The sequence below is a fragment of the Monodelphis domestica genome, chromosome 2, assembly GCF_027887165.1.
Source record: "Monodelphis domestica isolate mMonDom1 chromosome 2, mMonDom1.pri, whole genome shotgun sequence".
Lineage (NCBI taxonomy): Eukaryota > Metazoa > Chordata > Mammalia > Didelphimorphia > Didelphidae > Monodelphis > Monodelphis domestica.
In genome coordinates, this window is record NC_077228.1 from 68,540,191 (window position 1) to 68,567,226 (window position 27,036).

The 27,036-nt window shown below is 39.0% G+C and overlaps 1 protein-coding gene across 3 annotated transcripts in view; it reads right to left on the reverse strand.

Annotated features, from left to right (window-relative positions):
• Positions 1–27,036, reverse strand: part of SLC9C2 (solute carrier family 9 member C2 (putative)) — a 105,871-nt gene that overhangs the window by 16,227 nt on the left and 62,608 nt on the right. For all 3 annotated transcript variants that reach the window (XM_056815560.1, XM_056815561.1, XM_056815559.1), the window contains 6 exons: positions 26,127–26,178; positions 20,446–20,594; positions 18,378–18,503; positions 15,114–15,212; positions 8,703–8,873; positions 4,366–4,497 (listed from right to left, as the gene is read on the reverse strand). In XM_056815560.1, coding sequence (XP_056671538.1) covers positions 4,366–4,497; positions 8,703–8,873; positions 15,114–15,212; positions 18,378–18,503; positions 20,446–20,594; positions 26,127–26,178 — 729 coding nt within the window. The remainder of the gene's footprint in view (positions 1–4,365; positions 4,498–8,702; positions 8,874–15,113; positions 15,213–18,377; positions 18,504–20,445; positions 20,595–26,126; positions 26,179–27,036) is intronic.

The following is a 27,036-nucleotide window of genomic DNA, read 5'->3' on the forward strand; positions in this document are numbered from 1 at the left end:
TTGGTTTAACTGGTTAATATTAGTCCATTGCTCACCTCCGCAGAGGGAGAGAGGAGAATCATTTTATAACCTCCAAAATGAAAAAACAAGGACCAAGAGGGTCGCTGTCCCCAGGACTGAGGGCACATCGTAGAATCCTTACACTGGATGTGAGCTACCCTCCTCTCCCCAGCCAGTGTAGGGGACCCAATAGAGTCACCCAGGCTTTGCGGTAAGATGCCCAGCCATGAGCTCAACACCTCACAAGGAAACCCATTCCAGTTTTGAGCAATGTGTGCTAGAAGGTTTTTCCTCCTATTGAAGCAGAGGCGATGCCATTGTGAGCAGAAGTTGCTAAAGCTTGATCCATTTTCCACACGATGATGTGCCAAATACTTCTGATGTGTTAATTCCTGAAAATAAATTCTATAAATGAGTTTGGTCCTGATCCTGCTCTCTGTACTAACAAAAAGCATATTCTTAACTCATTTTTGGTGCCCCCTGAGCAGAAAGTTGCCCATTTGAACTACGACCCTATAAACGGAAATCTCTCAGAATTGTGCTGAAGAGGTAGTGAGCCACAATGAAGAGGTATAACTTTGGGGTACACAATCTCTCCCCATTTCCTCTCAAAATTCTTATCCTTCAGGACTCTGTTGAGGGGCCACATTCCCAGGAAAGCAATCCCTTTTCTTTCTGGTTGTTGTCGTCATTGTGGTCTCGTCTCCCTTCTGAGTTTTCCTTATTCCAGACTTATTTGTGCCTATGTAGAATTCCCCTTTAGAATGGAAGCCCTCTTGGAGAAAAGACTTTTTTGGTCTTTTTTGTCTTTCAATGGACACATTATTCCATTGAACCAGATTCCTCCCTTCCAGAGAACAGGAGAAAGGCTCCTCTATGACGGAAGGGGAGTTAGAGCCATTCCTTCAGCTCCCAGCACTTGTACTCTCCAAAGAGACAAGCCCTCATAGACAACAAAAACTTACCTGATTTCATTCCTCAATCACTGGCAAACTCTCCTCTACTCTATCCTCCCCATCTCAGAGATTCTGAATCCTTGACTGTCTCCATTGAAATTCACTTGCCACAAACCTCCCCCTTTTTCCCATTCTCCTCAACTCAGTGTCCCCATGTCCCACTCTGCAGGTATCTGCTCCTTTCCTTGTGCTTTCTGAAGTGCTTGCTCCATAGTTCTTTCCTACTTCTTCCATCTTCTGATGTCCCTAAGACCTGGCTCCCTGGGGGCAGCTAGGGAGCTCACCAGACCCTTCCCAGCTCTATGACTCTGGGCAAATCACTTAACCCCAATTGCTGCTTCCTTACCATTTTTTTTTGCCTTGGAACTGATCAATTCTAAGAGAGAAGATAAGGTTTCCAGGCCTCCTTTTTCAGCTGGTGTAGCTGGAAAAGCTGGAATATTCCTTATTCCCCATTGCTACTTCCAGGTTTTCCCAATACCACCATCACTTAGTAATCTTTCCTCCTTAGAAGTTCACTTAATCTATATCTTACCGCCCAATCAAAATGCTGGTAGCTGTTTGTCTCTCCACTTCCAGGACACTCACCCTCCTTCCTCAATGTGTTAAGTGGCAGGTTCATGGTTTTTCTGTCTCCAACACCTGCTCTCCTATTAGGGGACTTCAGCATGCATATTAATACATCCTCAGTTTATTCATTTCACTCCTCCACCCTACCATAGCCAGACACAAATATGGTCATACTCTTGATTTTGCACCAATGTCTATCTTTATAAACTCTGAAATTCCCTTATCTGGTATCTGGGTACATTTTATCATCATTCTCTCTCCCTCTGCAACCTAAAACTGTTCTCCATCCAGTGATCTATAATCCCTCAGTATTTTTCCCAGACTTAACTACACTTTCTTCCATTTCCCATCTTGAGCCCTTGCTGAATCACTTCAACCCTATCCTACCTTCTTCTCTTGAGTTCCTTGTGCCCTTATGCAATGACCAATCTTGTCTTGCCAAGCCTTAGCCTTCAAATATTCCCACAACATGCTGCCTTTGCTCTTATACATTTGCTGCTAAAACTAAAGAAAATAATTGGGTCTACTACAGATTTATGTGACATAATCTCAACTGGCCCTCGATGCAGCTAGACAATATTTTTTATGCTTCCCTAATTGATTCACTATCTCACTCACTATCCCAAGCTGTGTTATCAAAAGTGAGTCAGATCTTATTTTTTTTAATCCTTATCTTCTGTAGAATAGATCAGTTCCAAGGCAGAAGAATGGTAGAAATAGGCAATTAGGGTTATGTGACTTGCCTAAGGTCCTATAGCTAGGAAGGCTTTTCTAAATCTTTTCCAAATTTCCTAAATGTTCCTCTACCTCCCACCTTTCTCAGCTGAGAACCTTGCCTCATATTTCACTGAAAAAAATTGGGGCCATTCACCAAAAGCTCTTTTTCCCTTCCTCCTCATCTCACATCACTCATCTTCATTCTACCACTATCTACCACTATCTCTTCCTTCACCCCTTTCTCATGTGAAGAGTTGGCCCTTTTCTTTGCCAAGGAAATCTCCTTTACTTGCACCAGTGATCCCATTCCATTGCATTTCTCCAGTAGATTAACCTCTTCTATCATCCCAGTTTTCTCATTTATCTTCAATCTCTTTTTGTCTGTTGGATGCTTCTCTACTACCTACAAGCATGTCGATGTCTCTCCCATTCTCAAAACCTCACTCCATCCATCTATCCCTCATAGCTATGGTCCCATATCTCTCCTGCTTTTTGTGGCCAACATCCTTGAGAAGGCCATCTGGAAAAGGTATCTCTTCCTCCTCTCCTCTCACTCTTTATTTAACTCTCTACAGTCAAGTTTCCAACCCCATCATTCAACTGAAACTGCCCTCTCAAAAATTACTAACAATCTCTTACTGACCAAACCCAATGGACCTTTTCCTATCTGTAGACTCTGGCATTGTTGATCACCCTCTTCTCCTTTTTACCCTTTACTTCTAGGTTTCTGTTCTGTGGCAAGACTCTGTCCTGCTTCTCCTCTGACCTATCTGACAGCTCTTTCTCAGTCTCTTTTATTGGGTCTTCATCCAAGTCTTGCCTACTAACCATGGATGTCCCATAGTGTTCTACACTGGGCCTCCTTCTGCTTCTATACTATTTCTCTTGGTAACTTCATCAGCTCCAATGGATTCTGCACTTTTGATTCTCAAATATACTCATCCAGCCCCAGTCACCAGTCTGAAATCTCCATAGTCTTATTGGGCATCTTGAACTGGGTTTATCTTCTGAATTCATGAATATTCAGTGGTTCTCCTCCCAGAATGTTTTCTCTACTTATCTCTGCCTTCTGGCTTCCTTGGCTTCCTTCGTGTCCTCCCTTTCTACAGGAAGCCCTTCCTAATTCCCTTTAATTCTAGTGCCTTCCCTCTGCTGATTATTTCCCATTTGTCCCATATATTATGTCCCATTTGTCCCATATAGTATTTCTATATTCTTTCCCCCATTAGACTTTGAGTTCTGTGAAAGCAAAGACTGTTTTTTGCCTTTCTTTTTAGGCTCAACTTAGCACAGTGCCTGATACATAGTAAGACACAATAAATGTTTATTGACTTTGACTAACTGATATCCATTGGGCTGAAATACAGCTGAATATTCACTAAATTATTCATAGTAGCATTGAATTAATTGCCTCCTGGGATTTGCCAAATCATTATCTGTGGAATCCACATAAAAATGAATATAAAACAGAGAGAATTACAAAACTATAATTTCTCCATGTCCTCCATCATTTTTGATTATGTGATGAGTTAAAGAGAAGCAGGTCTGGATCTCCTCTCCAGTCCATTCCAGCTCTAAATCCATTAATTATGAAAATTGTAGGTACTCCTTTCTCTTGTGAAATGATGGGATAGATCTTATAGGAGAGCTTGCATGCTAGGGGAGATAAAAGGGTTGGTCCTGGAGTCATAAGAATTAGGTTCAAATGCTACTTTTATTATAGTGTGTTTTTTTTTTTAATTGTGTGCTGGGGGACTACATCCCCCAGCATTCCCTACTCTCCCAGGGTTCCCTTCTCTTCCTGGCATGGGATTATTTTATAAATGGACCAATCCCATGCTGGGAGGGGTTTTTGGTTGGAGTTTGGTGCAAGGGGTGACTTAGAGCTCAGGCTCTGGTCTCTCTGGGAACTGCTTTCTTCCTTTACCCCTTTCAACAATAGACTGGCTATGTAATCATGGACATAAATAATTCAACCTTTCAATGACCCACCAGGGAACTCTCTAAGATTTTGTTACATAAGAGATACTGCTCTAAATTGGTTGGAGAAATTTCTATGTAGTCTCATATATTGCTGAAATCAAAGGTTTAAAAAAATGATAATAATTGAATCATGCCTTACCTCACCCATTATGCCTTCCTTTATATGGTGATTTGCTATGCTGATTGCAACTTTCAACCATATTTTATATTCTAAGAATGACCAAAAGATATCAAAACCTTCATATAAGTCTTCTAGAGAGATAAAACAGGCCTGAAAAAAAAAGACACAAGAATAATGATGCAAGAATAAACAACAGATATAAGACTATGAGAAAACAAGAACTCTGTGTCAAGAAAATGGCTATTTTGTGAAGTATAATTATGACATGTGAGAGAGGGGAAAGAAGAGTCAGTTGAATAAACCAATCACTTCAACCCAAATTATCAACATGCTCAGCCTTGATATAGTCATCATTTGAAAACAGAACTCAGTTTCACTAAGTGTGAACAAGATCTGGATCAGCCATGGGTACGTGGTCTTTATTTTGTGTCCCTTTTATTCCTTTATTTCTAATGATCATTAATAAATCTCCTAAAATATAATATTTTTATTATTGAGATTTAATTTTAAATTTTACAAATACTAAGTATTACCACCTAGGAGAAGAGTGATAAGAGCTAGGCAGTGGGGGTTAAGTGACTTGCCCAAGGTCCCACAGCCAGGAAGTGTCTGAGGTCAATTATGAACCCAGATCCTTCTGTCTCTAGGCCTGGCTGTGTTCACTGAGCCACCTCGTTGCCCCTCAGAAGGGGTCTTCAAAAGGACTCAGCTCTCCCTGAATTTAGGACTCCACAAAATACCCGTCCAAGATTTCTTATTGTAGGATGGGCTATGGCCTTCCCCACATCCTACTGTGATACTTCATCACAATGTGGATAAGACCTGAGATTGTCCTATACCAGGCCAGTGGAGAGAAAGCTCTAGTACCTTCCACCATGCTGGAAAATCTTCAAGTCTGATTTCTAAGTGCCAAAGCAGGTAAGGATTGAGTGGTTCCTCATTAGTCATGGACACCTGATAATGAATTCTTTGGTTGTTCCAGTTTATGAAAGAGAAAAGAACTTTGGACACTGATAATGATGAATGACAGAGAGACCCTATGAGATGTGATGATGAGAGACAGAGAGACAGACAGAAACAGAGATAGGGTGGAAGGTAGCAGGCAGAAAGAGCTAAGAATCAAAGTTTTTAGACTATCCAAAATATTGATTTAAATGTTGGCACTCTACATGTAGCATTTTAATCCACTGACCCTTCAGCTACCTTCTATCAGAGGACTAGAATGATACAACTCAGCATTCTTGTTATAAGTAAAATCCCAAAGCAAACGGAGGTTGTAGGTAAATGAAAAGATAGCTCTGAGATTCTTCTTGGAAAGGCAAATATCGGGAGAGGAGGCAAAAATATTTTTAAGCCAGTATTATAAATAAAACACTAATCCCTTTCCTTCTCATTTTTTCCCTTTATCAAGCACACAAATATCAAATTAATGAAATCAACATTTCTTTTTATTTTATTTCCTGTATTCTTAGTAAATGAGAGTGCAAGAAAGGGAACTGAGAACAGAAAATCACCCTCAAGAGCATCTTACACACACACATCATACCTATCATATTTTCAGGTGATACAAAGCTAGCAGGGAAAGGAAACCAATCAGCATCCTAAAAGACCTTGACAAAATACAAAAGTATTAGGCTGGAATAATACTTACATTCAAAGAAACAATCTTATAGAGACAAGGTAGAAGAAGTCATGTTTAGCTAGCAGTTTGTCTGAAAAAGATCTGAGGGTTTTAGTGGACTAAAAATTCAATGTGAGGCAAGAGTATTAAATGGTAACAAAATATATGTGTGTGTGTGTGTGTGTGTGTGTGTAATTTTTAAAAACCCTTATCTTCTATCTTTGAACTGATACTATAAAGGGTGAAATTATGGTTGAGACTGAAAAAAATCTAAATTTAAGTGGTCTCCAAGGGAAATCCCAAATAATGAAATACCCAAGTCAGTTGTCAAATTTTATGGTGGTTTAATTGATATAGTAGAGAAGATTTTAAGAAGAAGGAGGAAGGAAGGGGCTAGTACCGGGTAGGAAGATAGGAGATCTAGAAAGTAAGGGTTTGAGTGTGAAGGAGGAAAGAATCAGCTTGACTTCCAAAGAGGCTTAGCTAAGATGCCTGAACCTGAAGTCAGCTCCAGGGCAAACTCACCACGCTTAGGGAAAGAGAGAGAGGCAGAAACTGACGTGCCTTATATGGACGTTTTTACATCACTTTTCTGCATCTCATCTGTACCAATGAGGACTTAGCTTAGTTTTGAAATTCAGAATACTCAGTGTCAATTCTAAGGAAGAAGAGTAATAAGGCTAAGCAGTTTGGTTCAAGTGACTTGTCAGAGTCATACAAGTAGGAATCCATGTCTGAGGTCAGACTTGAATGGAGAACCTCCCATCTCCAAGCCTAGCTCTCTATCCACTGAGCCATCTAGCTGCCCCCTGGATGTCATTTCTGGCTGCATTAAAAAAAGCAGGGGTTGCTGGATTGGGTATGTAATCTAATCCTTGGTCAGAGCATATCTGGGGTATTAAATTCAAATCTGAACATTGCAGTTTAGGAAGGACATGGGTTAGCTGGAAAGTATTCATCTGAAGGCAGCCAGGCGTGATTTCATGGCATGAGTATTGTAAACCTCAAATTTCCTTAGACTTATAAATGTTGGAAATTTCACCATTGGGATATTTCATACTTGGAAAATTTCTTACTGATAGTCTATTGGAATGGGAACCCCATTGGCATGGGAGGTTCCTTCTCTTCCCTTCTTAAGATTACTTTAGGACAGAAACCCTTTGCTGAACAATGGAAAGGACTTTGACCTATGCTTAAGCATAGAACAGGAATTTCTTTGAGTCTTGATTGATTTTAGAATTGATACAATGGAGATACTTGGAATCAATCTCCACCCTATTCAGTCCTAATAGGATTGAGTAAGGGCTGCAGCCTAGATCAAAATTTAATTATTCCAATCTCTACCATACTCAAGTTAACAGGATTTAGAAAGGGCTGTAGCAAAGGAGTAAAGATTTAATCATTTGAAAATATGACCTTCAACAGACATGTGCAAAAGCCAGAAACCTCTGGGCGGTCCTGGGTTAAGCTAGAGCCTCCATTGGCACAGGGAAATTGATGAACAGGGATTGGTAGATGGGAGAACTGAGGGGAGGAACTTGGATGGTTTCCTTAAAGATAGGGGATCTGCAGACTCCAGGGGAGGTGGAGAGTTGGTCGGTGTGTTTCGTGTGGTCTCTGAGAAGGCTTGCTCTGAAGGAAGCTGAAGGTGGGGGCCTCTGAGACTGTTTCTCCATTTTGGACACGTGAGTAATAGGGACTGATCTCTTTTCTTTGCCCCAGCTATCTAAGGGCTTGGGCCTTTTGGCCCAGCCTAAACAGAAGGGGTATTTAAGCCCTATTCCCTTCTCTCCCTTTTTTTTTCTCTCTCTCTCTATCTCTAATTCCTTTCTTACTCCTATTGTAATTAAACTCCAAAAAAGGCTGACGACTGACTTGAGTTTTTCATTTAGGAATTACATAGCTGATTCCTTGGCGACCTTAAATTAATATATATCAGTCTTTTAAAGTGATTCCCTTGTAACATTGTGGCGACCACGAAGGGACTCGAACCCTCAATCTCCTGTATTTCCTATCATGGAAAGAACTGGGGATATTTAGCCTGAAGAAGAATTCTCAAGGGAGAATGAGCTGGCTACCTCTCCAAGTATTTGCCCTGGGAGGTGTGTAATTCTGTGTGGTCCCAGAAGCTAGAAGCAGGAGCAAGATGTGGACCTTTTAAAGAGGGAAATCTGGGATTGATGTCAGGAAAAATTGCTTAATAAGTAGTGCTGTCTGAAAGGGTAAAGATTGTCTCAGATAGTAGCAGGGTTCACTCTTGCCAAAGGTCTTCAAGCAGAGGAGGGATCACAGCTTGTGTGATATTTTGAAGTGTGAACGTTTTAGACTCCTTCCTGCTCCAAAATTCTGTGATTATATGATTCTTGGCTCATTTAAGTGGTTTTCAAAATAAAGCAGCAGAGTCGTTAGGGGTAAAAAATCACATTGGGTTTCTGATTGACATGAAAGAAAGTTCTAACATAGCGGTAAATGTTGAACTCCCTGTCCTGAAAACAAAAAATATCCTGGACACACTTTAAAGTTCAGCCTCCATCATTAATGCTTTCTCTATCGCTTTCTTAGGTCTATTCAAGCAACAAAACAATAAACCAAGCCCTGATTTCCATGAGCTGATTTCTGAGGTGCAAATGCTTCCAATGACAAATTGAACCCACTGGCTCGCCTGAGCTGGTTCAAGCTGGCTCCAACATACTCTTTCATGTAACATACAATGAAAAAAGGAGTGATATCTGACCTGCAAAATAGTTTCACAGGTAGCTGTATAACCCATTTCTCTTTTAAGCAGACAGCTCAACTCTCCTATTATGTCGCCACTGGTGAGGTATTCCGTGTATGGTGTTCGGGGTAAATGGGCCAATGTTCTCAGTTTAGGATCAATTCCGAAGTGAAGAAGTGAGCCATACAGCTGCAGAGAGAGAAAAGAAACCACACATTGAGATGAGCATGCAAATCAGAAGTCAAACTTCATTTTCCCCTCCAGTATCTCATGATTACAAGTATTTTATATACATCATCTCATTTGTTTTTCACAACTGCCCTACCAGACAGGTAGAGCAGTTATTATCACTCTCATTTTATGGGTGAAGGAACTAAAGTTCAAAGAGAGAATTTAATTTGTCTGTAGTCGAAGTGATAGGATTCAGCTCTAGATCTGTCTCTTAGTACCTTTTCCATTATCTGAGGCTCCATATCTCAGAATCTTTTCATTGCTTCACTCAAAGGAAAATGTGTGTCATGATAAGTTTGTGATAAAGAGAAACTAAGGCGCCAAAAAGTCCAAGGTTCATCCATTTATTGGCAAGGCTAACCAACAATAGAAATCAGTGGTCTCTCAACTTGAACAGCAGATCATAAAGGGGAGCTAAAATGGGCTAGTGGCAGGTCAGACAGGGTACCAATAAATATTTTATTCAGTTTCTAAAGTTTCTTAGTTCTTAGACACTGTCAGTTTTTAATTTGACCCTCATTTCCCTCACATATTACTGATGATGAAATTAAAAGCAAGGGTGATACTACGTTCCAGCATCATACTCAAAAATTCATTCTGTTGAGAGCATGCAAGATTTCTTCCAGCTCCATTCAGAAATAACAAAGGAGGCATCTAAAGAGGAGAAAATCCAAGACTGGAGAGTTTGGATGTGGGGCAAATGATTCCATTGGAAATGGAGTTGGGGGAGTGATTCAAAAGCAGAGAACAATTCTGGTTAAGAATAGAGACTGAGAAGGAATAAAATGGAAGTGATGCCCAGGGAGAGTACCAACAAATTACGGGATTAGATGTTCTATTGAAGATGAAGAATAGATATAGAAAGAGTAAGGCATGAGGAGAGGTAGATCAGTGAAACCATGCATTGGAGAAATTAAGAGTATCCCAAGGAAGAGGGTCAGGGGTTGGTTCCAGCTATCTTCCATAGGAAAGAATCCAATTTAAGCATAAGTCATGGAGTTTTCTTAAATGAGAATATGATGAACATAACCATCTATGTGTGTGGTTGAAGTTGAGCTAAGGAGTTGGACATAGGAACTGAGGAGATTAAGAATTGGAAGGTTAAAGTGTTTAAAGAAACATGTGGGTTAAAGTCCCTTAGCATAAGGGCAGGAGGTGGGATGGAAAGGAGTTTAGCCAGATACTGAACTCCTTAAGAAAGGAGAAGGGGGCTAAAAGAGAATGGCTATGAGGATCCGGATTGGACGATGAATTTGAATTGAGTGAACTTCAAAGGAGAAGTTGCCCCATGAGGGCAACAGAGGGAGAAGAAACAGTGAGGGGTGAAGAATATTCCAACGGTGTCTCCAGTATGTCGAGATGTTATGAGAGCTGGAGAGGGTGGCTAGAGATGCAGTAGCATCTCAGAGAGCCATGTTTCTGTGAGAACAAGAATATGGCAGAATTCCAAGAGGAAACAAGTCTAAAATCAAGGCAAATTTGTTTAACTCTAGAAGAGGAGTTTCAGAGGGTACAGTGGAAGAAGAAGGCAGAGCTGGAATAGGACACAGGAAGAGGAGGATTGAGGTGAAAGGAGATGAGAAAGAAGCAGGTGGGAGTTGTGGAAGTTCTGAAAGGATTATTTATTACTATACTCCCTGTTGTACAGCTGATATGTGTCAAACAGAGGAATTTCACCTAAACCTTATGACTCCAAGCCCAGAACTCTTCATCATAGCTAGTCATAAAGTAAAACGAAATTAATTTCTATAAGTGTCTTATCCTAGCTTAATAAAAAGAGGGCTAGACTTTGAATGTAAATATACCTGGATTGAAATATCAGTTCAAGCACTAACTGGCTTCAAATCCTGGTTAAATCATTTTGCTTTTCTGACACTTAGTTTTCTCCTATGCAAAATGGAGATAATGATAATTAATGTTGTCAAGAGGAGAGTGCTTCCTAAGACATAACTTGTTATATGACACTGTGACTAATGTAGAATATTCTCATATTCTCATACCTAAAGGGAGTGACTAGGGGGATGGTTCCTCCAAGAATCTGGCCCCGTAAGTACAAATAGGTCATGAAATTGTGTTAAATGAAGAGTCACTTTCCTCATTCTTGGCCAAAGTTCCTTTCCCCTAGATCTAGAGTTTAAAATATGAAATTGCTCACATAACATTTAATAAATTTATCATAAATTGATTCTTGTTGCCCTCTTCTAGAACTCCAGGAAAATCTCCAAACATAACCTGTGAATTTCTACTGAGTTATCTCCTTCCCAGGTTTTGTGACCCAAAGGGAAAATACAAATGACACTTTAAGATACATCATTTACTACATGAAAAACCCAGTGGAATTGTGCGTCAGTGGGGGGAGGGGAGGGAAAGAATATGATTCTTGTAACCAAGGAATAATGTTCTAAATTGACTAATTAAATAAAAATTTCCAAAAATAAAGAGATACATTTACTACATGAAACAAAAATGATAAAATACATCATCAAAATTCTGAGATAACTAAGATACAGTCCCTTTTCAGGAAGTATGAAATTTCAACTCATTTCACAACTTCATTTTTCCCAAAAGAATGTTTATACAAGTCATTGTCAGAGGAAAGCCATAGTATTACTCATTTCCCCATAATCTTACAATTGTCAGAGATGAAACATGCTGTTTCATTGTACCTCAATCATCATCTTGTTAAGTAATTTATCAGAGGACTCAGAGCCAAGAACCATCTCAGTATTCTTTCTCTTTAAATTTTTTTCTTTAATTAAAGACATTTTCACCTATTTCCCCCCAAAAGATGAAAGAAAGCCAATATAACAAATATGCATAGACAAGCAAAACAAATCCCCAGATTGGCCATGTGCAAAAATATGTATCCCATTCTGCCCTCTGACTCCATCATCGCATCTTTGTCAGGAGTGGGATACTGTGCTTCCGCGATGGTCCTCTCGAAGAGTGGTTAGTCACTATAGTGGTCGAAGTTCTTCATACTTCCAAGTATGTTTAACTTTCCAGTGTTATTGTGTGGATTTGCTCATTTCGCTCTGCATCAGTTCCAACATATCTTGTCAGGTTTCTCTTAAAATCTGTACCTTTCCTGTGTGACCCTGGGCAAGTCACTTGACCCCCATTGCCTAGCCCTTACCACTCTTCTGCCTTAGAGCCAATACACAGTATTGGCTCCAAGACAGAAGGTAAGGGTTTAAAAAAAAAAATCTGTCCCTTTCATCATTTCTACATGCACAATGATATCCCATTGCATTCATATTGGGGGGACAGAAGGAATCTGGAATCTGCACAGTGGTGTGCCAGCATCCAGGGGGAGACTGTGCCATAAGGAGACAAGTCATAGGGCCTTCCAGCTCAAAGCATTTTGGTGTTTCCATTTGTGTCGTGTTCTTCTAGACACAGGAAAGTTTCCAAGGCAAGGTTTGAGCCACAGGAATCTAGGAATCAGAATTCAGGGCAGGTTTGCAGCCAGGACAGTCCATAGCCATGCCCCAAATAGCAAGGAGTAATCCTTGAGAGTTTATCCTGGGGGCTCAATGAAAGGATTTGTTGAACAGGTGGAACCAAAGCTATGTAAGATCTGAGTGAAATTATACACTAAATCCTGCCCCAGACACTAGGCGGAATGAATGGAAGGATTACATCTCCCAAAGCGCTGTAAGAAATGTTTGTCCATTGGGTTTTGCTATGTCTTTACTTTTATCCCTTTGTAAAAGCCAATTGAAATTAAGTAGTTAAATGGATTGGTGGTTCTAATAAAGATCTTAACAAATGGGAGAATAAGAGATATCCATACACCCCTCAGAGAACCCTGGAATTCTGGGAGAAAAGTAGCCGTCCTTATCCTGAGAGAATGGGGCCAGAGAGTCCCATATTACTCTTATACATATATTTATAACATATCTAAATATTTATTGCATAAATATTATATATATATATATATATATATATATACATATACACACACATTACTCATACACCATAAGCTGTTCAGCCATTTCCCATGCACCAGTGGGTACTTGCTTATCTGACTTTATTATCTCCCTGGAATCTCCCCTCAGCACTCTATAACTTTGCCTTCTTCACTGACTGGTCACCCCCACCCCATGTATATGGTCCCTCCTTGAGATGGTAGCCATAAAGCAATCCACTGAGGGTGTTCTTAAAAAAAGCTCTATAACAGTAACAATCTGTGCAATGTAACTTGTGGGCATCCCTTGTACACAAATAAATGTAATGAGAAATAGGAAAAGATAAATTCCAAGATTCTCAGAGGAAACTTGGTTGGTGCAAGATGGATGAAATAAATACTCCTGAGGAAGAAAGGATCCATGCACAAATGATACTGAGGAAGAGGGAAGGAAAAAGGTAGCTTTTTTTCAGAGTAACTGCTTCAGCTGCATAGGCAATTCGCTGGACAACTGAAATTTTTAAAAAGCTATAAAGGGAAGCTGGCAACAAGGTCAGGAAATCAGAAACAAATGCCCCAAAGTATCACAACCCTATAAGCATATGAAGAAAGATAAAGTCAAGGATGAGCACTTAATATAAATATTAAAGAAAAGGGGGAAAGTCTGTTCCTCATACTATAGGGTATTGAACTTAATTTCATTTTCTAGCAAAATTCTATGAATGATTCTTGAATACTTAGAAAAGGAAGTGGTGATTGATGTGAGTCAGTAGGGAGTCATTAGAAACAAGATATGCCACATTAACCTCATTTCCTTTTTTAAATATCGTCGCTGGTCTTACCAAGTTGAAATAAACAGGGGGAAGATTGAAAGCCATGTTGCATTTAGGAAATCTTGTAGCCCTCAGCAGTTTCAAGATTCTTCCTGCCCAAAATAAAGACCTTAAAACCATTTTTTTTTTGAATAGTGATATTCTCCCACTGACATCAATGGCTATGAATCAAGAAACAATACCTTTTCTGGAAACTTGAAATTCTAGATGACTCAAAAGGCAATGGAGAGATGTAATAATCCAACTGCAGCATTTTGTCAATGTATTTAAGGGCAAGAGGCAGCCGCCAAATCATATTTTTTTGTTTATGTTTTACATAGTTGATTGTATTTTAAGAGGTTTTATGAAAACTTTCAAACTTCCTGAGTTTGATGGGTACAGTTCTAAGACATATGTCTTTAAATTACTAGAGCAGCTGGATATTTTCAGTATGGAAGTTAACTCTCAAAGTAAATTAGACACTTCAAGAAATATTTCATTTGAAGGACTTAATTTACTCTAAAGGAACCAAGTAGCCTTAAAGATTCCATGTCTCTCTAGCAATACTTACTCATTTATATAATATGTCAGGCTGTATGTCAATTACTATACCTTTTTTTTTTTGCTCCTTATATTTAGGGGACATACACATTAACATTTCAAAGAATATTTAAATTTAAGATTTAATATTTAAATTTAAGATTTTCTAAATAATCATTCAATCTCTGCTCTTGTTTTATGTGAAAGATGTTGGCATGTAGGCAAATAGGAACTAAAACATTTTATCTTTACTGTTTAGGTCCAGAAGATAAGTTGCTTCTAAACTATCAAATATGACATAATTATCACTTTCCTTTTTTTTTTAGCTAAGAATTAGATTTTGTTTATTTAAAAATATTTTTCCATTATCATTTTCCTTAATCTTGCTCACAAATTTTTTTCAAGGTGAGACCGTGTCATTTTTTAACCTTATCAGTAACACAGAATAAGACCAAATAATTTACTAATTTAGTTCCTCTAGAAATTAAGGTTTGCCATCTATGCCCTGTTTCCTTTGATTGAAATGCATTCTCTCTTCATCTCTGCCTCTAAATCCTTTGTTTCTTTCAAAACTTAGATCAAGCACCACCTTATTTTTTTTAACATAAAGCCTCTCTTGATCCTTCCAGCTATTAGTGCCTTTTCCCACCAATTCTCTTGTATTTATTTCTTATATACTTAATATATGCATGTTATTCCCCCCCCCATAGAATGTAAACTCCTGGAGAACAGGAACTGCTTCCATTTTGCCTAGCATAGTGCCCACCTCATAACAGGCATTCAATAAATATATATTGAACAATTTATTATGATATGCATCTTGGGCATAAATGTTTAGCATTAAAAGACGAGGTTCTTACGAAACTTTTAAATTCCTGAGTACATGTTTTCTTATTAAAGTACATTTTTATCACTGATAAATAATATGTCTCTTACACTTGACATTCCTGAAATAATCAAGTAAAGTCCTTGTGGCATATCACCCTCTTTACATATGATATCTCCATAGTCAAAACATGCAAGTTGGGCTTTTTCCTAAAAGAAAAAAGAAAAAAAATAACTATCACAAAAAGCTGACAATTTAGTTTTCTAAATTAAATGCTGAAGACAGAGAGCGGGGATATGTATGAGTTTTTTGAGGCAAACAATAATATTGATAAGGTTTTATTTTGTGATAGCAGTGCTCAGCCATGTGTATTTCTACTGACATTAGACTAACTCAAAACATCTGATTTTGACCCAGATGTCATTAAATTTGAGCTCGTTTTCCACTTTTAGTGAATGTAAGAAATGTATTAAATATGCATCCACAATTTGGAAACTCAATATAAATCCCATTGAAAAGCTATGAGCTTAGAGATTGGAAGTCCTAGGTTCATATTTAGCCTCAGACACTTCCCAGCTATGTGATCCTGAGCAAGTCGATTAACCCTCATTGACTAGTCCTTACCACTCTTCTGAGAAAGAAAGAAAGAAAGAAAGAAAGAAAGAAAGAAAGAAAGAAAGAAAGAAAGAAAGAAAGAAAGAAAGAAAGAAAGAAAGAAAGAAAGAAAGAAAGAAAGAAAGAAAGAAAGAAAGAAAGAAAGAAAGAAAGAAAGAAAGAAAGAAAGAAAGAAAGAAAGAAAGAAAGAAAGAAAGAGAGAGAGGAAGGGAGAAAGAGAGAGAGGAAGGGAGAAAGAGAGAGAGAGAGAGAAAGGAAGGAAGGAAGGAAGGAAGGAAGGAAGGAAGGAAGGAAGGAAGGAAGGAAGGAAGGAAGGAAGGAAGGAAGGAAGGAAGGAAGGAAGGAAGGAAGGAAGGAAGGAAGGAAGGAAGGAAGGAAGGAAGGAAGGAAGGAAGAAAAAGAAAATCTATGAGCTTAGAGACTGGAGGTCCTGGTTTATACACAACCTCAGACACTGCCCAGCTATGTGAACCTGGGCAAGTCACTTAACCCCTGTTAACTAGCCCTTACCACTCTTCTGCCTTGGAACCAATACCCAGTACTGATTCTAAAACAGAAGGTAAGGATTTTTAAAAAAAGAAAAAGAAAATCTATGAGTTTTAATCAAAGGATTGTGGATTTAGATCACAAAGGACCTTAGAGATCAAATCTCAGTCCCTACTTTTGCAGATGAAGATAGAACTATTTGATTATTTGTCCATAGTCAGTAAAAGTTTGAAGAAGGATTTGAACCTGGGTGTTCCTGATGCCAAGTCTAACTCTATCCACCGCACCACCACACTGCCTGTCACTGCGTCAGGCTGCCTTTCAAGGTTAGATTTAGAAAAATAGATTGTTCCAAAAAAGGTACTCAGGGCTCTTGAGAGCTGACTGTGAATTTCCACCTTGGAAATCAACAAGGGCTACAAATAAGGGTTTGACTTATTGCTTCATTTATTGTCTACACCGGTGATATCAAGTTCCAATAGAAATGGATCCCTTTGGGGACTCATGTTGACTCAGAAAGCCACACATGATATCATTATTTATTTTGTTAAACATTTCCCATTTATATTTTTATCTGGTTCAGACAACACTGGGGAGTTGACTGGCAGCTTGTGGCTGGTGAGCTCTAGACTCAAGAAAACGATAGAGAAAATGTTAACAATGCGGACAAAAATGAAAGAGGTGTCCCTTCCCCTCCCCATCCCAGCTGGCTGGCCAACAGTTACCCGCCCACACTGGAGGAGGATCAATATTCAATAGGATGTGCGGTTTCATGATGGATTCAGGAATGCGTGTCAAGATCTTGTGAACTGGATGCCAAATTATATAAAACAAGTGATTGCAGCAAGGGGAGGATTTACTAAAACAAATGAACCACAACGTGGGAACAGAACAGGGTGCAGGTGTTCTTGGCCAGGAAGTAGACAAAAAGCCCAGCCGTGGTTCACCTAAGAATGACAGCACTTTGAGGTTAGGCAGTTGCTGTGACTTTGGCCATAAATTTGTCAGCTTTAGTTTCTGAATGAGACCCTTTCATTCTGATTGAGGCTGGTCTGCTACAAAAAAAAAAAAAAGTGTGTGTGTGTATGTGTGTGTGTGTGTGTGTGTGTGTGTACACATATATATTTGCTGTTGTTCTGTTTTTAAAATTTTATTTTTAAAAATATTTTTCCATGGTTACATCATGCGTGTTGTCTTCCTTCCCCTCCTCCAGGAGCTGACAAACAATTCCCACCAGGTTATACATCTATTATCACTTGATAATATTTCTATTTCCATATTATTCATTTTCGTAATAACCTTTTAAAACCCAACCCCCCAAATCCCATACTCATATAAACAAGTGAAAAATCATGTTTTTCTTCTGCATTTCTACTCCCACAGTTCTTTCTCTAGACATGGATCTGCCACAAAATTTGCTTGCCATTTCAGCCCAACAACGAACGGATTTAGCTGACTCAATGCTACAGAATTGGGCTTATGGGAGAAGGCATTTCAGGCTCTCCTGTATGTCTTGTACTTGAGCTTCAATCTGGCTTCAGTTTGTGGCTCATTTAAAGACCTGAACCAGTAGCTGTACATCGTGACAAGGTTTCTGGCCCCCCTCTATGGAATGCCAAGGTTTCAAATAGCCAAGAACTCTTTCTCCCCCCAATATGATATAATTTGCTCTGTGAGGGTTCTCTGGGTTGCCTCCCGCTTGGGCTGAAACAATGGCCACTCCGTTTGTGTTCACTGGATTTGAGATCAAACAGTGTTTCAGAGGGTCAATAATCTGATCAGAGGTAGGCAAGCATTCAAAGGCAGGGTTCTTCTGAAGTAAATGAATGACATCATCAACTGATAACACACAATGGTACCAGCCCAAGAATTCCAAGAAGTATTCCAGTGAGCTGACAGGGATTGAAGAAGCCCTGTGAATTTGCTTGTCCTTTCCCCAATTTAGGTACCCACCACAGAGGTCTTCTCCTCCCCACATCTGCTTACTCTTCATGCAGAATACATGTTTAGGGGGGCTTGGGAGGGCTTCCCCAGTTAAGGGCAGCATCCCCCTTGCAGACAGATACCGTGTCCCCAGTTTTCATGAGGTCCAATACCAACTTCAGCTGGTTACGAAACAAGTATTTTTAGAATCCTTCATACTTAAATGAATGGGGGCAGTGTGGACAGGTTCTGATCTGCATCCCTGGAAGAAGTTTTGAGTCAATGAAATCACTCGGTCCATCCAAGTATTGAGCATTCTTGCACAGTATAATGACCAGGCAAAAAGATACCTTAAAGAATTCAATGAGAACATCTTTATCCTCCAGCCAGACAATATTGTGAAGGAACTTCTCAGGAGTAGGGGGAGGGACGGTCATGGGAAAGTTGTTCAGCGATTTTATTTTGCCAAGAAATAGCTAAATACAAACAAAACAGCAATTAGCCTGACAAGTGACATTGATCTTTATGTATTTTGTTTAAAGAGTCTAATTGGGGTGGGGGGTGGGGTAGAAAAGCTGGGTGGCTCTGCAGAGAGACAGCCAAGCCTGGAGCTGAAAGTCTTGGGTTCCAATTTGATCTACGACACTTCCCATCTGTGTTGACTGTTAACTCCAATTGTCTAGGCTTTACCATTCTTCTGTCTTGGAACTGATTCTTAAATTTTTAAGACAGAAGGTTTAAAAAAAAAGAATCTGGTGGGCTGTGAGATTCTCCTTTACCCTTGACTCACTGAGCCATTTGTTCTACTTGATGGTCCATTGTCTATCCCTTTTATTATCTATTATCTATTCCTTCTCCCTTGTTTGTTATTTTCATAGACATATTTCACTGCAATTGTATTTACTTTTCTTTACTATCTAGTTACTCTCATAGTCACTATATCTTTGCCATTCATTTACCACACACCTTGTTCTATTTATACTTAAATGATCAATTCTATTTTTAAATTAAATTAAATTTTATTTTAAAATTATTTATTTAATTAATTAAGAATTAATTAAGAATATTTTCCCATGATTACATGATTTATATTCTTTCCCTCCCTTTTCCCTCCCCCCTCCCATACCCAAACTAGCAATTCAACTGGGTTTTACATGTATCATTGATCCAGACTTATTTTCATATTATTAACATTTGCAGAAGAGTGATAAATAATCAATTCTATTCAACTCAACAACTTCCAAATGAAGAAATTTTAATACCCCAGCTCATATATAAAAAAGAATTCATTTGTTGTGGTTTCAGTCATGTCTGATTCTTTATAACTCCTTTTTGGTTTTTCTTTGCAAAGATACCAGAGTTTGTAGCCACTTCCTTCTTCAGCTCATTTTTAGAGATGAGGTAACTGAGGTAAATAGAGTTAAGTGTCTTGTCCAGGATCACACATCTAGTAAGTATGTGAGCTGAATCTGAACTCAGATCAGGTCTGGCACTCTTATACTGCACCATCTTGCTGCTTCTTAAACAGAATTCATACTTGTAGCCAGTAACTTAAACCCTGGGCTGGTTGATCACAAAATGAATGGCCTGTTAACTAATTAATTAATCAACTGATGCTAGAACAGGCTGTAAGGTACCAACAAATGTTGGAATATACCCAGGTACAAATGTACCCTTTTTATCTATAATGGCTTATTTAATAATAACTAGCATTTACTCAGAGCTCTAAAGTTTGTGAAGCACTCTACTTGTGCTATTTCATTTGATTCCCCTAACAACCCTGTAAGGTTGGTGCTATTATTATCTGCATTTTACACATGAGGAAAAACAGGCTGAGTGACTTGTCCAAGGTCACACAACTTGTCAGTCCAAGGTAGAATTTGTATTCAGGTCTTCCTGACTCCAGGCTTTGCACCCTATCCTTTGTGCCACCTCGCTCCAATCTGCCATGTCTTTATCTAATCCAGAGCCCTCGAAGCTATGTTGCTGCTTTGCCATGATTTCTTTGAATCAGTCATCATCAGACATTTATTAGGTTATTAGGTTCCAGGCACTGTACTGACTACAGAGGACACAAAGGAAAGGGAAAATAGCTCCTGCCCTCAAGGATCTTACATTTCAGCAGGCAGAGAGAATCTATAAATAATTAGGTGGAGAGAAGGGCCAAGAAGGGAGAGATGGGAAGGTGGGAAAGCCTAACTGGCATCCAACGAAAACCCCAAGCCATGGACGGTCTGCACCCACCTCACTATCCATTCCTCTCCCAACCCATTCAAACTGCCTCAAACCAGCCAGCACCCATCACTGACAAAGAGAAAAAGCCAACAGAATTGTTACCATCCTGAAGGCTTAGGAAAACATGGCGGAGGGGATGGGGGGAGGGGCACTCACTAGCTTTAACAGGAATCATTGTATTACCTTGTTCATGTTGATTCCTTCAATTTTATCAATTATACCCCTCGACCAAAGGAATCGCAGATTTTTCAGTGCTTTCCCAAGCACGTTTCGGATAGCCTGCTTGGTCTTTAAGGCAATGACAACTTCTCGGCACTCATGTTCTATCAGGCCTAAAGGAAAAATAATTAACAATGACAATAGTTTATGTTTAAAGGGCTTTAAAGCGATGTGACCCTTTGGGATCCACTGACTAACTGGATCAACACAACAGTGTGTCAAGGAGATGGTACAAGAATGACTATCCCCTACTGAAATCATGAAAATCTCTTTTGCTATTCATTTATGGGTAATGTCACACATTTGGGGGTTTAACATGAATGATGGCTACTTATAAAAGAACAATCAAGCTCTCAGAAGATAAAATTCAGAACCTGGCTATGGTGAAATGAGAAATAATTGGTAGTTTATTGTTGTGGGAAATGTCTGTTAATGGGCTGATTGGATCATTAACATAATATAAAATGATATCCCAGTTTATGGGATGGATTTGAGGAATGTGTGCCAAGTCAGTGATAAATGTACTTTGCAAATGTTTTATGAATCTACACTGTAAATTGTTGTTCATGTTTATCACTAAAACTTCTTAATAAAAATATAAAAAGGGGGCAGCCAGGTAGCTCAGTGAATTGAGAGTCAGGCCTAGAAAGGGGAGGTCCTAGGTTCAAATCTGACCTCAGACACTTTCCAGCTGTGGAATCAATACACAGTATTGATTTCAAGATGGAAGGGTTTAAAAAAATAAAAATACTAAAAAAATTCCAAAAAAGAATGACTATCCCCAATTTTTAGGTAAGGAAACTGAGGTGTGGGGAGACCAGGAAGCTTGCCCCAAATCCCAGAGCTGACAATGTGGAAAGGAGTAATCAGACCCAGACCTTCTGAGGTTTACACCATGCTTTCTTCATAGCATCAAAGGGAGGCTTGAGGCACTACCAAATGGCTGGGAGGGACCAATAGGGAAAGGAAGGAGACACTCTCCCCGTACCCTTCCCTCTAGACAAGAAGGCACTTACTCTAGGCAGATCTGATTCAAGGGAAATTACTAAATTGCTCCATAGAGAGAGCAATATTTACTAATAACAACATACATTCATAAAGTACTTAAAGATTTAGAAAATGTGGAACCAGTCACAGTTTCAGAGGACCCACATGAAACTTTTTCTTTTGCCTCAGTTTTCTCAGCTGTAAAATGAGGTAGAGGAGGAAAGGACAAATCACTCTAGTAAACTCCACATAGGGTCACCAAGAGTAGGACATGACTGAAACAACTGAAAAACAACCACATGAGGACACATGCCATCCACCAGATGGGTAGAGAATAAACTCAAGTGATGGATACAGAGTGGAACATAATTTTTTCTTTCATTTTTTTTGACATGGCTAATGCAAGAATTGGTTTTATGGGATATGATTGGGGATTTAGACTCTCAGCGATCACCCTAATGCAAATATTAATAATATGGAAATAGTTTCTTGATCAATGACACGTAAAACTCAGTGGAATTGCTCATTGGCTATGGGAGGAGGGTGGGATGAGGGGAGGGAAAGAACATGAATCATGTAACCATTGAAAAATATTCTAAATTAATTCATTAAGTAAAATTTTTCAAATTAAAAAAAAGAATTGGTTTTACTTGACTATACGTATTCGTGATGGGTTTTACTTTTCTTACTTTCTCAGGGGGTAAAGGATAAGGAGATGAGAGGGAGAAAATTCAAAACTGAAAGTAAAATTTAAGAATGAACTCTTGGAAAAATGTTTAAAATACTTGATATCTGTTATTTCATTGGAACCTTATAAGAATCTCATCAGTAATAAAAGTATTATCATTACCATTCTACAGAGAGACTGATTGGTCAGTTATCCAGAGTTATACAATCACGAAGGATCAGAAGCTGGATGATTTAAACCCAGGTTTCTTCTGGCCCCAAACTGCCACATGACTCAATATAAGACAACTATCCTTAGCCACTTATTCTCCTCTCCCTCAAACTGAAATAAAAGTTTATAAATGTTCTGATAGTATTAACATGGCTATGAAAGCTTAGCATTTTTTGCATTGCTCCTTTTACACATTTTTCATCTCCATCCATGACCTTCTTTCCTATAACACAGACCCTTCAATTTCTAACTGTAAACTCTATAGTTTTCCCAAAAATCATTTCAGTTACCACTACTATAAATCAGCCCATCTTTGAAAGATGCAACATTTCCCAATAGTATTATGTCTTAATGCCTTTGAACCTTTATACTTTTCCTTTTTTTTTCCTTTCCAACCACACTTTCTTTTTCAGTTCTAACCCTTGGGTCAAACCCAGTGTCTGTCCTAGCTGTTCAATCCTCAGGAATATTCATTGAACAGTGACAAATCTCAATGGCTTTGGGACACACTTCCTAGTTAGGATCCAACTGGATCACAACACAATTGCCAGTTTTCTAGCTCTTTTTATCTCAGTTTTTTTCTCAGATTGTCTGTTTTTCATGTATATTTTTGCCCAGCAACCAGTATGTGCCATACACTCTTGGAGCCAAAAGATTAGGCTATTATCTGGCTAATTGCAAGTTACTAAGCCTGACTTAGCATTGTAGAGTTGAGTTTTACAAGTCTAGGTGTCTCCTAGGCTGCTGTCTCCTAGAAGTGGCAATTCAATTAAACTATCATGGGGCTAAAATAGCCCCATGATAGTTTAATTGGATGGGAAGGCTCTACCTGCAAGAGAGAAAGCTATCACCTGTGACCCGAGTGGCTCTGGTTTCCCTGATGCATCTTCCTAGGCATCTAAGGGCATAAAAAGACTTAGGCATTTAAAGTCTAGGCTTTGTGGATTTGGTAGATATCTTCAGCCTACAAGAGTCATCATGCCCTTCTCCATATCCTCTCCCCAGCTTACCCTGACCACCAGAAGCATTTCCATGGAGAGATAAGGAGAGCCAAGTCCAAAGGAGGTGAGGGTGACCGTTCCTTGCTATTTTAGAGAAAAGTAAACCTCCTTTCATCGTCATCCTTTCAATGGCTGGCAAATCCCTCAATTCATCCTGACATCAAACTTGGGTTTGGAGATTGCTGGTTGTTAGAAACACACCTCCACCCAGGGAGCCAAATCAGATTTCCCACAGCCCATAATCATTGAGACAGAAGGAATATTACATGATGCTCCTCCACCCAGCCAGGCATTTTAAAAAGTAAAAATAGAATTCTCATTTAAAACAGAGCATAACATTTGTATTAGGTAATAGTCATTTAATTCTTATGTGTTCCTTTTACAAATGACTCAATTAGAGCAAGAAGAAAAGGAATAAAATAAAAATAGGTACAATTTAGTATCTTCCTTATTAAATATCTTTAACAGTTCTTTTTTTTTCTTTTTTCTTTTTTTATTAAACCTTTACCTTCCATCTTGGAATCAATACTGTATATTGGTACTTTATTCCAGAGTCTGAGATCTTGGCTAACTCAATTTTCCTCCATTTTTTAATCATTTTAGCAAATAATTAATTGATTTTTTTAAACCCATACCTTCCATCTTGGAATCAATACTGTATATTGTTACTAAATTCCAGAGTCTGAGCTAACTCAATTTTCCTCCATTTACTTTTTAGTCATTTTAGCAAATAATTAATCAATTTTTTTAAACCCTTACCTTCCATCTTGGAATCAATACTGCATATTGGGTCCAAGACAGAAGAGTTGCAAGGAGTAGGAAACGGGGGTTAAGTGACTCACCCAGAGTCACACAGCTGGGAAGTGTCTGAGGGCAGATTTGAACCCAGGACCTCCCGTCTCTAGGCCTGGCTCTCATTACAGCTCCCCCCTATATTATACATCTTTAAACAATTTAAACCGGTCAGATAGAAAGTGATCTTCCTACCATCCTAAAAGAGCACTTCTGAAGTTGGCTAATTTTAAAGATATCGCCCACCCCCAAATTCCTGGCATTCGTGAAACCACAAAGTATCTCTCATCATAGCTAAGAATTCATTTCACCCATCCTGTCATCCAACGTGACCTAAGAAATCAACAAACAAAAAACAGCCTTCCTAGGGGTACCTGCGTCTATTTTTTTCCCCGTCGCTCCTGGTCTCGACAATGACCCAGGGAGGGAGGCTGTGAATCGTCCACATTTCTGGCCTCAGCATCTTGTTTTCTAGAGGCATTAGCCCCATCTGGTGGCCAAAACCAGGTCACTGTGTTTACATTAACTAAAATTTGGACTCACAGGAAAAAAACGGGGATGCTGGGAAAGCTTGAGGGCAAAAAGAGAAACGGCTGACCGATGGATAATGCCAAGGAAGCAATAATTAGGCGCTCGGACGGGTTTAGGGAGAGAGCGGAGGATAGCCCCAAAGTGTCCAGCAGGGCTGAATGACTGAACACTGATGCTGCCAACATAACGCCAAAAGTAGGACCTTTCTTTCCCCAGTTCTGCTTCCCAGCGGGGTTTCCAGAAAGGCACAATGGCAGAAAGGAAGGGACCAACTCGCCGGTCGGTCCTTCTAGGAGATGCCTTTCCTACACACTGTAGTAGTGGACAGAGTGACGTTTCACCACAAAACACAGATTATGGAACTATAAGTCCTTTCACTTGAAGAGACTCTAAAAGATCATTAAATCCTCCTGGCAGCCTCCGCAAAAGAATATAAACTAGCTTAAGGCTGAAAAATCTGAAAGAAGGAACATTCAAAGTATCTCAAAGACACTGTTTTCGTAAGTGGTTTTCTTTAGAAGGCAGAGAGAAATCCGAGTTATCGGATTTAGTGGTGGGAGGAACTGTTGGATCATCTCATCATTTTACAAATGAGGAAACTGAGGACTCACCCAAAATTATGCAGCCAAAATAATAAGCCACAGAGACAGAAGAGATATTCATGAGCTATAATTACAAAATCCACTGCCCTTTCTACTATGACTGGTGAGAAATAGAGGCTTCTTTGAAAACCCCAAGGCCTCCTCAAATCATTTTAGACTTAGAATTAAATATTCTCAATCATGAAATCACTGGTTATTTGTGTAGAAAGTGTTCTTAGAAATCATCCAGGGGGCAGCTAGGGGGTACCTCAGTGGATTGAGAGCCAGGCCTAGAGATGGAAGGTGCAGGGTTCAAATCTGCCCTCAGACACTTCCCAGCTGTGTGACCCTGAGCAGGTCACTTAATCCCCATTGCCTAGCCCTTACCACTTTTCTCCCTTGGATCCAATACATTATATTGATTCCAAGACGGAAAGTAAGGGTTTAAAAAAGAAAGAAAGAAAGAAAGAAAGAAAGAAAGAAAGAAAGAAAGAAAGAAAGAAAGAAAGAAAGAAAGAAAGAAAGAAAGAAAGAAAGAAAGAAAGAAAGAAAGAAAGAAAGAAAGAAAGAAAGAAAGAAAGAAAGAAAGAAAGAAAGAAAGAAAGAAAGAAAGAAAGAAAGAAAGAAAGAAAGAAAGAAAGAAAGAAAGAAAGAAAGAAAGAAAGAAAGAAAGAAAGAAAGAAAGAAAGAAAGAAAGAAAGAAAGAAATCATCTAATCTAACTCCTTTTTTCAAATGAATTGAGTCCCATAGTTGAGAAACTTCTCTCAGGTCACTAATTCATTAACTAATGAATCTGAAAGAACAAAATGGGAATTTAGTACAGATGATTAAAATGTCCCTTAATTTCACTTACCTAGTTCTTTGACAGCATCACGCCTGTTCATTTCCAAAATTTCATAAAGTTTCTGTAAGGAATTGAGTATAAAATTAAATTTCTCTTAAGCAAAGTGTGAAATATTTCTGGTTTAAAAAAAAAAAGACTATTTACCCAAAATAGGCAATGTAAAGAAATACTCATTTCATTTAATTTCTAACTTCTTGGAAATATAGGGTTTGATTCTCCTCTCTATCATGAAACTGATATTCCTGAAAGATTTCTGCCCCTGCTCCCAGGCCTTGGCTCAGATCAAGGAAAGAATTGCTCTGCTATAAAGTAAAAAACCTGACTATCAACTAGGTGCCATATTTATCAACTTTGCTTTAAAGTTAGAGAGAGAGAGAGAGAGAGAGAGAGAGAGAGAGAGAGAGAGAGAGAGAGAGAGAGAGAGAGAGAGAGAGAGAGAGGGAGAGAGAGAGAGAGAGAGAGAGAGAAAGAGAGGGAGAGAGAGAGAGAGAGAGAGAGAGAGAGAAAGAGAAAGAGAGAGAGAGAGAGAGAGAGAGAGGGAGGGAGGGAGGGAGAGAGAGGACGGAAGATGAGATAGAGAGAAAGATAGACAGATAGATGAATGGATGGATGGATAGATGGTTTATATATATATTTATGTAAATATATGTTTTATATATATACATATATATATATATATATGTACATAAACTCTCACAAACCATCCAGGTCTTTTCATCCTGTATAATTCTCTCTTTTTTTTTTTAAACCCTTCCCTTCTGTCTTAGAATATTGGCTAGGCAATGAGGATTTTAAGTGACTTGCCTAGAGACACACAGCTAGGAAGTGTCTGAAATCAAACTTGAACCCAGGACTTCTTGTCTCCAAGCCTTGTTCTCTATTCAGTGAGCCACTTAGCTGCCCCTGTTCTATATAATTC